The 14,474-nt window shown below is 52.5% G+C and overlaps 1 protein-coding gene across 5 annotated transcripts in view; it reads left to right on the top strand.

Annotated features, from left to right (window-relative positions):
* Window positions 1–14,474, top strand: part of MYH14 (myosin heavy chain 14) — an 86,621-nt gene that overhangs the window by 40,343 nt on the left and 31,804 nt on the right. For all 5 annotated transcript variants that reach the window (XM_054511525.2, XM_054511526.2, XM_064581739.1 and 2 more), the window contains 8 exons: window positions 2,202–2,389; window positions 5,372–5,493; window positions 6,990–7,059; window positions 7,193–7,353; window positions 8,440–8,548; window positions 10,714–10,845; window positions 11,844–12,050; window positions 14,053–14,190. In XM_054511525.2, the coding sequence (XP_054367500.1) occupies window positions 2,202–2,389; window positions 5,372–5,493; window positions 6,990–7,059; window positions 7,193–7,353; window positions 8,440–8,548; window positions 10,714–10,845; window positions 11,844–12,050; window positions 14,053–14,190 (1,127 nt within the window). The remainder of the gene's footprint in view (window positions 1–2,201; window positions 2,390–5,371; window positions 5,494–6,989; window positions 7,060–7,192; window positions 7,354–8,439; window positions 8,549–10,713; window positions 10,846–11,843; window positions 12,051–14,052; window positions 14,191–14,474) is intronic.

Consider the following 14,474-nt stretch of genomic DNA (forward strand, 5'->3'; position numbering starts at 1 on the left):
AATTCAAGGAGCTGCAAGTCACAGGGAGGGATGGGGAAGGTGGCTGTTTGTGCATCAGTCTCTATGACAGCTGCCCTGAGCCCAGAGTCGGGTGCCCAGCATCCCAGTAGCCCAGGGGGAAAGGCAGATGAGACAACCTCTCCTCAGAGAGGCAAATGCAACAAACTGGGTAGGAGTATCGAGTCAGTCCTCGAGCTTCCTGGCAGCCAGGGCAAAAAGGGATACCTAATCAAACAGATAGATTCCACCTCTAGGGAGACAGATTTTTTTCCCCCTTGGCATTAAATTCTCACAAAGGACATTCATCCTTTCAGTCAACTTTGATGCCCTCAGTGGGTAGACACAGAGGTGAACGGGACAGTCCCCCTGGCTTTAGAAGTTCACAGCCAACACGGAAGTTTTCCCTCCTGCTTTGCCTTGTGCTGTTGACTAATAATGTTCTCTTTTTTTTCTGCCACCTTCTCTCCTCCCTTCTCTTGCTGTTCCCTTTGCATCTCCCGCCTCCATGTCTCTGCCCTTCCCCTCATCTGTCCTCTCCCCACCCCCCAAGAACACGGGGGTTTCCAGCAATTCTCTTTCCTTGGCTCCTTCCCACCGTCGCCCCCAGGATCTTCAGGGAGGCGAGGCTCTGCTATTTCTCCGTCAGGGGGTGGGTGTTGCTGTGCATCGACTGGTGAGATTTGCCGGCCGAGGTGGGTGGGCCTGTCAGACCGGGTACCTGACTTCGAACATCTGTCCCCTCTCCTCCACATGGAGGACTCTTGCCCTTCTTCCCCTTCTTTGGCGCCTCCCTTAGCAGTTCCCACACTCTCCATAGCAGCATACCCTTCTAACTAAACTGCATGTAAAAGGAAAGCAATTGCGGTAATACTAGCTGGTGTTTACTGAGCACTTACTATGTGCAAAGCCCATTTACGATTCCTAACCCCTAGATTCCTAACCTAGAATCCTCCAAACAACCCAGTGAGGCAGGTGTTAGTACTACTATCCCCATTTACAGAGGAGGACATTGAAGCCCAGAGAGGTTACGTCACCTACCTGAGATCACACAGCCAGTAAGGGACAGAGCTGAGATTTGAACCCAGGACATCGGGTCCCAGAGCCTCTGCTCTTCTCGGGGCTGTAAGAACTTAATTATCCTTTTGATAATAGCCGGGAGTCTGGCGGTGAGAGGGAGCATTGAACCTGGGGAGGAAGAGGCTGTACGTGAGCCCCCCTGCACACCAGGCCCTGCCTGGAAGTGAGGATTATCTGGCTGACCCCAGTGAGCCTCCCTGCTGAGGGCTGCAGGACGTCAGAGTCTGCCCCAGCTGCAGAAACCTGGCAGGATTTAGACAGAATTCGAGGTAAAGGAGTAAGTATTTCTCAGTAGCTGAAGTGACACCATCAAATGACAAGATCAGGCCTTACTGGAAAAATAGTTCAGTGGAAGCATCTGTCTTCTTCTTCTTTTTTTTTTTTTAAGATTTTGTTTATTTGTCAGAGAGAGAGAGAGAGAGCACAAGCAGGGGGAGCTGCAGGCAGAGGGAGAAGCAGGCTCCCCGCCGAGCAGGGAGCCCGACGTGGGACTCGATCCCAGGACCCTGGGATCATGACCTGAGCCGAAAGCAGACGGTTAACTGACTGAGCCACCCAGGCATCCCCCGTCTGTCTTCTTTTAAACACTGCACATAAAAGCCAGGCTTTATTACATTTTTTAGTGGGACATTGTTTTAAGTTCCTAAAAATGCCACCGTGCTGCGTTCATGATCCCTGGCACCCTCTCGGTGCCTGTAAAATGGGAACAATTCTTCCAGGCTTATAAATGAGTGGCGCCTGGCAGAGAGGAAGTGCTAGGTAAGTGGGTGCTGTTGTTATCAGCACCTGTGGATAAGGAACATGGAGATGCAGTTTGCATCCTGGAGAAGACAGAGGTCAGAGGCCAGGGTTCCAGAGGACTCACCCTGCCTGGGTTCAAATCGTAGATCTGCATTTCTAAGCTGTGTGGCCTTAGGCGCAGTCTTCCACCCTCTCTGAGCTTCCTTTCTGAGTTTGCACGTCAGTCCAGTGGGGCTGATAACACCTACTTACCGGTGTTTCATATGTAAAGTGACAGGTCCTAGAAATGATAAGACCCTTGAACTTTAACCAAGTTTAACCAGTCCACCTACAACTGACTCTTGACCCCCTTCTTTCTCTACATCTGTTTCCTCTTCCCACAGTGGAGGGCATCGTGGGGTTGGAGCAGGTGAGCAGCCTTGGGGATGGCCCACCGGGTGGCCGCCCCCGCCGGGGCATGTTCCGAACCGTGGGACAGCTCTACAAGGAGTCCCTGAGCCGCCTCATGGCCACACTCAGCAACACCAACCCCAGCTTCGTCCGCTGTATCGTTCCCAACCATGAGAAGAGGGTGAGTGACTGGCCTGGGGAGGGGGGCAACTCCGGCAGGGGGTAAAGGCCTGGCCACTGACCTTGGCTGGAGCCAGGCTCACCTCAGACTGGCTGTGTGACCTTGAGCAAGTTGCTTTCCCTCCCAGGCTCAGTGCTCTGTTAGGAAAATGCATTCATTCAATTCAGGGGACTTAAATTTTATTGAGCACCTACTAAGGGCCAGGTTTTGGCGATACTTTCGAGAGAAAAGCACAGCCAACTCCTGTTCTCACAGTCTAAGGGGGAGCACAGACATTCAACTGAGCAACCATAATGAATGTCCAATTGGATTTGTAGGGGTGGTAAGTATCCGCTAAGGCTTAATCTGGTCTGTGATGTCAGGGAGGCCTCCCTGGATGTGGTGGTGATTGAGCTCTGAAGGATAAGTGGTATCCTGAGGAGAGAATAGCTTGTGCAAAGGCCTGGTGGGACGTTGGAGCATGAAAGGTGCAGGGGATGGAATGAAGGCTGTTGGGGCTGGGGGTGTCATGTCCGGGTGGGGAGACCATGCCTGGCTTCCCGGGCCACCAAAAGGTTTTCTTGTTAGGAAAATCAGAGAATGGGCCCTGTAGAGAAGGGTCAACATGGGTGAAAATGAAATACAAAATGAGGTGCCCGAGGCTTACCCTGTCCTCAGAAAACAGGAACTGTGGTTTACTCTGTGTGTGTGTGTGTGTGTGTGTGTGTGTGTGTGTGTGTGAGAGAGAGAGAGAGAGAGAGAGAGATGTCTGCAAATATCCTATCTTACCAAACCTAAGACACGTCTATTTCTCACACTTTAGCATCTCTGAAGTTGGGGGTGTGGCCTACAATCAACCTGTCAGAGGTTAATTGATAGGAGTTTTTCTTTCGTGATAGTATATAAAATAACAGCATTTTGCAATAGATGGAGGCTTATATTTGATGAAATACGGTACACAGATTCACCCATTTTTTCCCAAGGAGCCCTGGTTCTTTTTAGCGGAATGGTGCTTAGAGTCTAAGATCTGGCTGTTAGGTGTGCTCAGTGGTATTAGAACCTCTCAGCAAACAGCTGCATATACATACACACAAGTGAATATATACACATACGTATAGACGTGTATTCACGCATGTCGACACACACGTTTTTTTCTTAAGTCATCTCTGTACCCAGTGTGGGGCTCGAACTCACGACCCTGAGATCAAGAGCCACGTGCTTCTCGACTGAGCTAGCCAGGCACCCCTGTATACACACGTTTATATCTATGTTGATTTCTGTAAATATCCCTACATACTGAAAACTGTGAGTTCACACCAGTATGCCAAGTTCTGTCTCAGCATCACAGAGTTCATTATAACTTTTTCCTCATGCAAATTTGTGACTCTTTCTGTGTGTATGACAGTGAGAAATCTGGATCCCACAAAATACTACATATTTATGTGTTTTCTCAGTCCCCTGTAATGTAATCCATCTCTTGGCCCTCCTGGCACCTCCCCCACTCAAGCCTGCCCAATATTTTGTCAAAGAGTGGGATGGAGGGAAGAAGGAAGAAAATATCAATGTGAGGCCATCCTATATATCATTTCCGACTACAGTTCTTTCCAGCTATTTCCTTGGGGGTGTTTTGACTGTGAGACAGTCAACTAAGGTGGCTTAAGCCAAAATGAGAATGTATAATCTCACATAATTGAAATCCCACGGTTGGGTTCAGTTATAGCTGGATCCAGGTGCCCAAATGGTGGTGTCAGGGGTCTTTTTCCTTTGCTTGGCTCTATGTTGTCTTTACTCTGAAGGAATCTCATTCTCGCTCTCTTTCTTTCTCTTACTCCCCTCAGGATGATAAGGCAGCCCCCAGTAGTTCCAAACTTTGGTTCTCCCAGTTCAGCAACCATGGAGGGAAAAGAGAGCCTCTTGTCCAGGGTCCTCATTGGTCCAGGATGGGTCTTGTGCCCACCCCACTAACGGACTGAGAGCCACAGGGGAGAAGTAGCTCTCTCCTGAAGAAGTGAGCCTATTGCTAAAGAAGGGGGTACACATATAGTAATAAAGGGAAACTCCCTTTTGCCCAACATAAACAATCTGAGGGCGGGGGCTTTTATCTGCTTTTTCACTGTTGGGTCCCCAGTGCCTTGAACAGTGCTTGGCACACAGTGGATATTCAATAAATGTTTGACGGATGCATAAATATAAGATATATATGCTTCAGTGGCCCTAGAAAAAGATCCAGAATGGTGGTATTCATATTTTATTCCCACCCCCCAGAAATTCACGTTCTACCCTGGGCTGTGACCCGGACGTTGGATTTTTGTTTTTTTGGTGTTTTTTGTTTTGTTTTTAAAGCTTCCTAGAGGGTGCCAGTGTGTAGCCAGGGTTGAGAACAACCGATCTAGAAAGTTCTATTAGAAACTGGGGACTGTGGGGTGCCTGGGTGGCTCAGCCAGTTAAGAGTCTGACTCCTGATTTCAGCTCAGGTCTTGATCTCAGGGTGATCTCCCGGTTGTGATTTCAAGCCCAGGGCATTGGGCTCCATGCTGGGCGTGAAGCCTACTTTAAAAAAAAAACCAAAAAAACAAGAAAGAAACTGGGGATTGTGTTGCCCACTCTGGGGGCCTGGACAAGGCAAGAGTTCTGTTTTAGAATGTTGAGTTTGAATTTTTGTACTGTTTAGGGTTTTTTTTTTAGAAGGAAGGGAGGGAGGAAGGAAGGAAAAGGCAACAAAAGTTAGCTACTCCAAAATGATGATGTATGGGTTTTATTTACCCATCACCTTCCCAGTGAGGCCTTTCCCCAACTATTCCCAGTGCAGATTCAGCACTCCCCGCCCTCCCTGCGGCTAAGCAGTAGGTACTCAGTAAGTGTAGGTTGACCCGTGTGAAATCTCCGAGGATTTCTGACCCTCCCGAAGGGCCCGTCCTGGTTCCCCCAGGCGGCTGCCGTCTGGTGCGTGGCACCCCCATGTGGCCGCCGTCGACCCCGCGTGTCCGTCCCCGCTCTCCGCAGGCGGGCAAGCTGGAGCCTCGGCTGGTGCTGGACCAGCTGCGCTGCAACGGCGTCCTGGAGGGCATCCGCATCTGTCGCCAGGGCTTCCCCAACCGCATCCTCTTCCAGGAGTTCCGGCAGCGGTGAGTGCGATGGGGCGGAGCTCGGTTTGGAAACCCACCCCCCCCCCATCTGCATCCAAATCCCCCCACTGCTACTTCTGAGTCTGGGGAGTCAGGGCAAGTTCCTTTGGTTCCGGTCTCAGCTTTTTCCTCTGTGGAATGGGAGAGCAGGACCCCGCTCAGGTGGTTCCCCGAGAGAAAGATTGCCTTATGCGGCAATCTGTGTGTGGCGATCTGCATTTCTTTACAAATGCAATAGAAAGGGATAGAACAGAAAATACCAGAGTTTAAGAAGCAAGTCATAGGGGCGCCTGGGTGGCTCAGACCGTTAAGCCCATGACTCTTGGTTTCTGCTCAGGTCATGATCTCAAGGTCGTGAGATCTGGCAAACATCGGACTCTGCTGGGTGTGGAGCCTGCTTGACATTCTCTCTCTTCCTCTCCCTCTAACCCTCCCCCTACCCCCCAGCCCCCTACTTACGCACACGCGTGCTCTCTTTCTCTCTTAAAAAAAAAAAAAAAGACATTATTAAAAAATCCAGTTCCTGGGGCACATGGGTGGCTCACTCAGTTAAGTGTCTTAGCTTCGGCTCAGGTCATGATCCCAGAGTCCTGGGGTCGAGCCCCACATCGGGCTCCCTGCTCAGTGGGGCGTCTGCTTCTCCCTCTCCCTCTGCCCCCCCGCCTGCTTGTGCTCTCTCTCTCAAAAGTAAATTAATAATAATTAATTAATTAATTAAAAATACAGTTCCTCGGATGGCTGGGCCACGTCTCAAGGGCTCAGTAGTTACATGTGGCCAGTAGCTTCTCTATTGGACAATGCAGCTCTGAGTCTGCCACTCAAAGTGCGGTCCCCGGGACAAGCAGCATGAGCATCACTGGGCAGCTCCTTAGATATGCACATTTTCAGGCACTACCGCAGACTTACTGAATTAAGATCTGCATTTTAACAGCCCACCCCTGGTGACTGAGCAACCCTGATACACACACAGAGACACACACACACACACACACTTGTCAATCACCAGTCATAAAATATGTCATGTTAACACAGGACATGTCTTATGTACATGATGCATGATATTTTACAAAATGTTGAGATCCAAGGAAGGGCACAGCAGGGGAAGGGCTCTGAGGACACGCACGTATGTGTTTATGAACCGTATCCCGTTTCATTCTCCGTCGTGCTTAGACATTGGGAAGAAGCCACTGCACGGCACTTAGCTCAGGGCCTGACCAATAAGAAGTCTTCAGAGACATCAGCTGTCACTGGCAGGCATTCTCACATTTCCACTCCGAGACCCACCTGTGTTCCGCATCTCAGTGATGCTGGTGGGGTGACAGAACACTCATGATCAGCACGCAGTGAGTGTCCAAGGGGTGGCCGCTCTGGGGGTCAGTGCTGTCGTGGGTGGTGTTAACGCTCTTAGCCCAGTGTGTGGTGCTCGGTGTGTGGGGCAGGAGCTCAGTGACAGTGTGCTGTTAACTCCCCACCCACCCCTCCCCTCCCCCCGGCAGATATGAGATCCTGACGCCCAGTGCCATCCCCAAGGGCTTTATGGATGGGAAACAGGCCTGCGAGAAGATGGTGAGTGTGGGGCAGAGCCCGAGCTGCAGGTGTCTACGGGTGCACATGCAGGGTCCCAGGCGGTGGAAGAGGGGAGCAGGGACCGCCCTCTCCTCGCCCCTCCTCTTCATCACCCCTCTCCCACCCCTCACAGATCAAGGCCCTAGAACTGGACCCCAACCTCTACCGTGTGGGACAGAGCAAGATCTTCTTCCGGGCAGGGGTCCTGGCCCAGCTGGAAGAGGAGCGGGACCTGAAGGTCACAGACATCATCGTGTCCTTCCAGGCAGCTGCCCGGGGGTACTTAGCTCGCAGGTAGGGCACCGTGCTGTCTCCTGGGTCCCGTTGGCCAAGGCTGGGGGTAGGGAAGGGTTGACCAGAGGGCTCCAGGGGTCAGGACCTCTGAGGTGGTAGAAGGGCCGGGAAACAAAGGGGTGGAGCCACCAGATGCCCAGGCTTCTTGCTGCTGCAGTCCCTGAGGGCCCACATATGCCAGGTCCAGTGCTGAGTGGTGCCGGGGACACAGAGAAGAGCTAGTCTTGGCCATAGGGTGACCAACCATCCTGCCTCGCCCAGGACTGGAGGTTCCCCAGGATGCATGATTTTTGGGGCTAAAACAAAGAAAGCCCTGGGCAAACAGGGAACGGTGGTCACCCTTCCGGCCAGTGCCTCAAGAGACTCCACCCTGGAGGGGGAGACATACACGGGCACAAAGCGTCACAGTCTGGAATGGGATGTGCTTTGATGGTTGTCCAGGTGTAGTGTGGAGACCCTACAGCAGACCAGGACGCATCCAGGTCCCACTTGATGGCCAGAGAGACGAAGGAGGATGGGACAGGTGTTGTAGGCAGGAGCGACAGCTGATTCAAAGACCCAGGGAAGTGGGAGCCTGATGTGTTTCAGGAATGTGAGAAGTTTGCAGGAGAGTCTCCTTCCCCCTTGAAATGGCCCAGAGGGAGGATCAGAGAACAAAGGACTCCCCCAAACACCAGGCTGAGGGGTGGGGACCTTGTCCAGAGGTGCTGGGGAGCCAGGGGAGGGCTGTGAGCAGGGGAGGGGAGGGTAAGCTCTGGGTGTAGAAAGACCCCCTCGGGAGGCAGGTTGGGGATGGACTGGAGGGAAGAGATTAGAGGCTGGAAGGTTGGTGTGAGGGTTCAGGTGGGGGAAGAGGAGGCCTGAACTAGGGTTATGTGGACAGAGAGCAGGGATAGAGCAGAGAGAGTCAAAGGCCAAAGGACTGACAGACTATATGCAACAGGATCTGCCAATATTAGAAAGTGCTTGCACACGTAGGCCCTCAACAGTGGTTGACTAAGTGAAGGGAGCTGTGCTCTCTTTCAAAGGGGACAGGCCTGGAGGGGCTGAGCCTCCACTCTCCCACTTGCCCGTCTCCCCACCCAGAGCCTTCCAGAAGCGACAGCAGCAGCAGAGTGCCCTGAGGGTGATGCAGAGGAACTGTGCCGCTTACCTCAAGCTGAGACACTGGCAGTGGTGGCGACTCTTCATCAAGGTGAGGGCGCCTGGGGAAGTGGTCTGAGCAGCAAGGAGACAGCACATTGGGGCCAAGTGGCTTTCTCTGTTTGGGCCTCAGCTTTCTGCATCTGTAAAATGGGACCAATCAGCCCAGTCTTTGTTAGCCAGGATTCTTTGGTGTAGCAAGTGACCAAAAAAATCTGACTCAAACCAACATGAATAAAAGATTGAGGATAGCTTCAGGAACAGCTGGATCCAGGGCTAAGTCAGGGGTCCCAAAGACCCCCTCAGATTCAATGATTCACTAGGAGGACTCACAGAACTTAGAGAAGCTGTTCTGTTCATGGTTATGGTTTATTACAGTGAAAGGATAGAGATTAAAGTCAGCAAAGGGAAAATGTGCACCGAACAGAGCTTGGGGGAGACCAGGCACAGGCTTCCAGTTGTCCTCTCGACACAGAGTCATGTGGACAGTGCTTAAGTCTTCCAGAAACAATGTGTGACAACATATATGGGCTGTTGCCAACCAGGGAAGCTCCCCTGAGTCTCAGTGTCCAAGCTTGTTATTGGGGGGTCAGTCACATAGGCATGGCTGACCCCCTATGTGGTTGATCTTACTCAGTCTCCAGCCCCTCCAGAGGTCAAGTTGATGCCATGGGGGCCAAGATACCCAGGTAACAAAGTCACTCTTATCAGTCAGAATATTCCAAGAGCTTGCAGATTATCTTCCAGGAGCCAAGCAAGGGCCAGGCCTTTCTATGAAAGGTGCAGGGTTTGGACAATGCAGGCCTGCCGAGTCAACCCTTTATTGCACAAGGGCCCAAATAGTGATGTCAATTATCTGACCTTCTGTGTCTCCCATTTGGCTTTTCCTCATGGTGATCACCTCTAGGCTTTTCCACATGGGGGCCACCAGCCCATTGAGACTTGTCCCCTGACCAGCTAGGCCAGCACGGTCTTCTCCTATCCCAAAGCTCCAGCCAGAGTCCCAGGTTTGACTTGCCCTTGGCCAGCTGGGGTCATGTGACCACCCCAGGACTCATCAGGACACATAAGATGAGCCAGGCTGGTGTTACATGCCCGCCTGGAGCAGAGGGGCAGAGCCGGGTGGTCAGGCCCCCTGTGAGCATGGGGGGCAGTGTGTTCCCCCAGTGGGAAATTGGAGAGGAGGAAGGAAGTTCGAAATTTGGAGGCAAAAAACCCAGCCATTCAGTGTAATTCCGAATACGGTGTGGGAGCAATCAGCCTACGTGCCCTCAGCCAGTGTTAACTGAGCACCTACTATGTGCCAATAACTTTGGGGGGGATCATGATAAAATGGTGAATAAAAGCAAAGTCCTGCCCCATGGAGCCCACAGTCTAGAGCAGGGGTCAGCAAAGTGTGGCCTGGTCCAGGTGCCTGTGTTTGTAAATGCCCATCGGTTAACGCATTATTTGTGACTGTCTTTGCATTCCAGCAGCTGAGTGGAGTTGTTAAAACAGAGACAGGGTGGCCCACAAAGCCTCAAACGTTTCCGAGCTGGCCCTTTAGGAGAAAGCTGGCCTACCCCAGGTCCTGGGCATGGGCATTGACCGGCATCAGCGAATGAGTCTCACAGATAAATATAAAATCGTGGCCGTGTTAAATGCCATGAGTTAGGGCAGAAGAGAATACAATACTGTAGAAAAAGAACCGAGCTGAGTCGAGAAGAACCAAACAGAAAGCAGTGGGACAGCAATGATCAGAGGGGATCCCACTCAGCAAGGAGGAGCCTGTCCTTTCAGTTGGTTATGTGTGTGTGGCATGTGTCCCGCGACCTGAATCACACCGCGTAAAGTGCATCTCTTACCCCAGACCCGGGACTCGGGAACTTTGAGGGACATTGTGCTACAGAACGGCGGCGCCAGTGTCTCTTGTCGCCCCGGGTTAGTGTCGCGAAGAAGGAACACGTTTAGTGCGGCTTGCCTTTGCCCCGGGCTGTTCTAGGCTCTTCACTAGTGTCAGCTCATTCACCCACTGCGAAAACCCCGAAAACCCCATGGCGCAGGGGCTGTTCCCATCCCTGTTCGATAGATGACATTAGCGAGCTCGCCGGAAGCCACATAGCTCCGGAGCTGCCACTGGAACCCGGCTCAGGGTGTGAGTGCTTACTCAGCTCCTGGGCCAATGGAGCCAGCCACGCCCACCTTTACCTGCCCCCCCCGCCCCCCCCCCCCCGCCAGGTGAAGCCGCTGCTGCAGGTGACGCGGCAGGATGAGGTGCTGCAGGCGCGGGTGCAGGAGCTACAGAAAGTGCAGGAGCTGCAGCAGCAGAGTGCCCGCGAGGTGGACGAGCTCCAGGGCCGCCTGGCACAGGTAAGGGGCGGGGCCGCGGTGGGGCGGGGCCACGGGCGGGGCCAGGGCATGGGCGGGGCTCCCAGCTGAGCCGCGATCGCCGTGGAGGGAGGGGGAAGGTGGGGGCTCAGGTGTGCTGGGGCCCCCGATCCAGGCTGAGACCGTTTGGTGCTGGTGGGCTGTGACGTGCAGGAGGCAGGGCCCTGGGGTGCAGCCAGGGTATTGGGCGCTGGGGGGGTGGGTGCGGGTTCCTGCGGAGGCGAGATGCTCAGGCGGCTGGCCTCCGAGAGGGGCAGGGTAGGGGCCGGCCTTGTGGCGGGGCAACGGGAGGCAGGCGGTGAGCCTTCCGTTGTCCAGTTTTTCTGGTGTCTCATAAGTAATGCTGAAGCAAAACCCTTTTTGAGCATTTTCCTGTTTGCTTTTACTGAGGTATTTCCTTTGGTTAAATCTCTAGGCGTAGGAGTGTTAAATGAAATGTGAGATGGTAGGGGCGGCTGGGTGGCTCAGTCATTAAGCGTCTGCCTTTGGCTCAGGTCATGATCCCAGGGTCCTGGGATTGAGCCCCGCATCGGGCTCCCTGCTCCGCGGGAGGCCTGCTTCTCCCTCTCCCACTCCCCCTGCTTGTGTTCCCTCTCTAACTGCGTCTCTCTCTGTTAAATAAATAAAATCTTAAAAAAAAGAAATGTGAGATGGTAGAAAGCCCTCTCGGGGGCTATTTGGAGGGTGGACTGGAGAGGGAGCGCCTGGAGGTGAGGAGGCTGGAGAGAGAGTCCCCGGGGAGAGGATAAGGCCCAAGCTGCGGGGAGGTGAAGGGAGGTGGGAGAGAGGGTGGCACCCAGGGGTCTGACTTGGTGACTGGGTGTGGGGGGGTTGAGGTCATCCCGAGATGGGGACCTGGAGGAAAGCCTTCCAGGCCCCAAAGGGCAAAGCAAATCAGGAGGCAGGAGGGACCGAGTGCTCCACTGAGACTGCCCTGGGAGCACTGCCTGCTGAGTGCTGACCTCCCACCCTGTCCCCAGCTGGAAGAGGAGCGCACCCGCCTGGCGGAGCAACTCCGAGCAGAGGCAGAGCTGTGTGCGGAGGCTGAAGAGACGCGGGGCCGGCTGGCAGCTCGCAAGCAGGAGCTGGAGCTGGTGGTGACAGAGCTGGAGGCCCGCGTGGGCGAGGAGGAGGAGTGCAGCCGCCAGCTGCAGAGTGACAAGAAGAGGCTGCAGCAGCATATACAGGTCGGGCCCCTGTGTGCCCACAGGCCACCTCGCCCCATGCCCTTCCGTCTACCCAGACAACCTTTGCTTCTCCAAACCATGTCTCACTGGGCCATGAATTTGCAGAAAACTCAACTCAAAGTGGCATAAGCCAAAAGAATACTTCTTTGGTTCAAATAATGGGAGACTCCAGAATGCTTATGCATTCTGCTTCAGGCATGGCTGGATCCAGGTGCTGAGGTGATACCCTCTGTGCTCTTTCTCTCTCCATCTCTTGGCTCCATTTGCCTCTAGGCTGCTGTATTTCCAGGCAGGCCACCCTCCCATGGTTCCCCTTCAAAATCCACTGTGTGCTTTACATCTTCATTCAGATGCTAAGTTTTCATTGGCAGTATTCATCTGCATTTATGTGTTACGACTTCTTCACTTGAAAAAAGTAGATTGAGGTACCCAAGTTATGCCAAACATACTTTAAAAATTTCCAGTGATTAAGTGAGCGTCTGGTCTTACATTTAAAATAAATAAAATTAAATAAGTTTGAAAATTCAGTTCCTCAGCCATACTGACCACATTTCAGGAGCTCAGTAAGTGTTTTAATCACCTCCTCTTCGTCCTGTAGGTGGGGGAGGGATCCTGCCCTAGAGTTACGGGGATGGCCTGACACCATACCCCAGAGAGCCACACAGGGGTTGCACTCAGGAATAAAATGAACAGGCCACAGCTGTGGGAGGCAGGCTTTGTAGTAACAAAAGTATGGGGTGACCCCTGGTTCCTACAGGGAGATGTGATCGGTGAGTTTGAATAATTTCAGGGCTGGCAGGCAACTGAAGTCCACTATGTAGGCAGAAGCTGGCCCTGTGCCTGGTCCCCGTGATGTGTAGTGTTAACGTGACCAGCGGACCTTATCTGTGAGAGCAGAGCAGGTAGGAGGAGGACATGTGGGTAGGCCATTATAGGTCCTCCCAATACCAGATAGCAAGTCAGCACCTAATACTGAATCCTTTTTTTTTTTTTAATTGAGGTATTATTGTATTATTGGGGCACCTGGGTGGCTCAGTTGGTTGGGCATCTGACTCTTGATCTCAGCTCAGGTCTTGATCTTAGGATCGTGAGTTCGGGCCCTGTGTCAGGTTCCGTGCCGTGAAGCCTACTTAAAATTAAAAAAAAAAATTTTTTTTTGAGGTACTATTGACATATAGCATTAGTTCAGGTATATAGCATAGGGATTTAATATTTGTATATATCAGGAAGTGATCTCCACAGTAAGTCCAGTTAATATCCATAATCTTACATAGTAACAAGAACAAATATTCTAGTGATGAGAACTTTTAAGATCTACTCTATCAGCAACTCTCAAATATACAGTACAGTGTTATGAACTACAGTCATGCTGTCCATTACCTCTCCGGGATTTATTTGTTTTGTAACTAGAAGTGTGTATCTCTTGACCCCCTTCACCCACTTCACTGACCGTCCCTCGCCCCCCGGCAACCGCTCATCTCTTCTCTGTACCTATGAGCTCAGCGTTTTGTTTTTGGTTTTGTTTTTTAGATTCCACCCATAAGTGAGATCATCGGCTATTTGTCTTTCTCTGACTTACCTCACCTAGCACAATGCCCTTGACATCCTTCCACACTGTCACCCAATATCGAATCTTAATTTCCAGTCTCACACCACATGTTACCACAGTGGACAGTGCCTGTCTGTATGATGTGTTTATTTATTGTATTTTTGTTTATAATCTTCCTGCACACACAAGAATGTCATTTCCATAAGGACAAAGATGTGTATCTATTTTTGGTGCCTGGAACAGGCATACACAGGGCCCTCAGGGAAGGCTCAGGGGTAATGAATGAAACGGGAAGGCCAGTAAAGTTTTGCTCCTTCCCAGCCTCGCCCAGAGCAGGGACCTGTCTGAGCCACAAGCCCGCGGGGTTCGAGACCGTCCCCTCCACCCTGTCCTTCGCATCTCATGCCAGCCCCCGGCCCCTGGGTCCTCATCCCTTGCCCCTCCCCTCTCCAGGAGCTGGAGAACCACCTCGAGGCCGAGGAGGGGGCGCGGCAGAAGCTGCAGCTGGAGAAGGTGACCACAGAAGCGAGGCTGAAGAAATTTGAGGAAGACCTGCTACTCTTAGAAGATCAGAATGCCAAGCTGAGCAAGGTCGGTGGCCTGTAGGCCCCCAGGGGCAGGGAGCTGTGGTGCATGGGGTGGGGGGTGAGTCTCTCTCGGCGTCTCCCCCAGCTAGCGCCCCCCCTAGGGGTCTCGGGCTCTCAGTCTCAGCTGTGTCTCCCTTCGACCTTTGCTCTTCCCTTCACTTTCCCTTTGTCACACCTTCACCCAAGCAGGTATTTATTGAGCAACTACTGTGTGTCATTACCCATCGCTGGTAGATCATAAGACACCCAAAGCCACGCGGCTGGAGACCACCACCATCTCATTATATC

The sequence above is a fragment of the Mirounga angustirostris genome, unplaced genomic scaffold (genome assembly GCF_029215605.1).
Source record: "Mirounga angustirostris isolate CCGP_5_RB_7025 unplaced genomic scaffold, mMirAng1.0.hap1 SCAF_16, whole genome shotgun sequence".
Taxonomy (NCBI): domain Eukaryota; kingdom Metazoa; phylum Chordata; class Mammalia; order Carnivora; family Phocidae; genus Mirounga; species Mirounga angustirostris.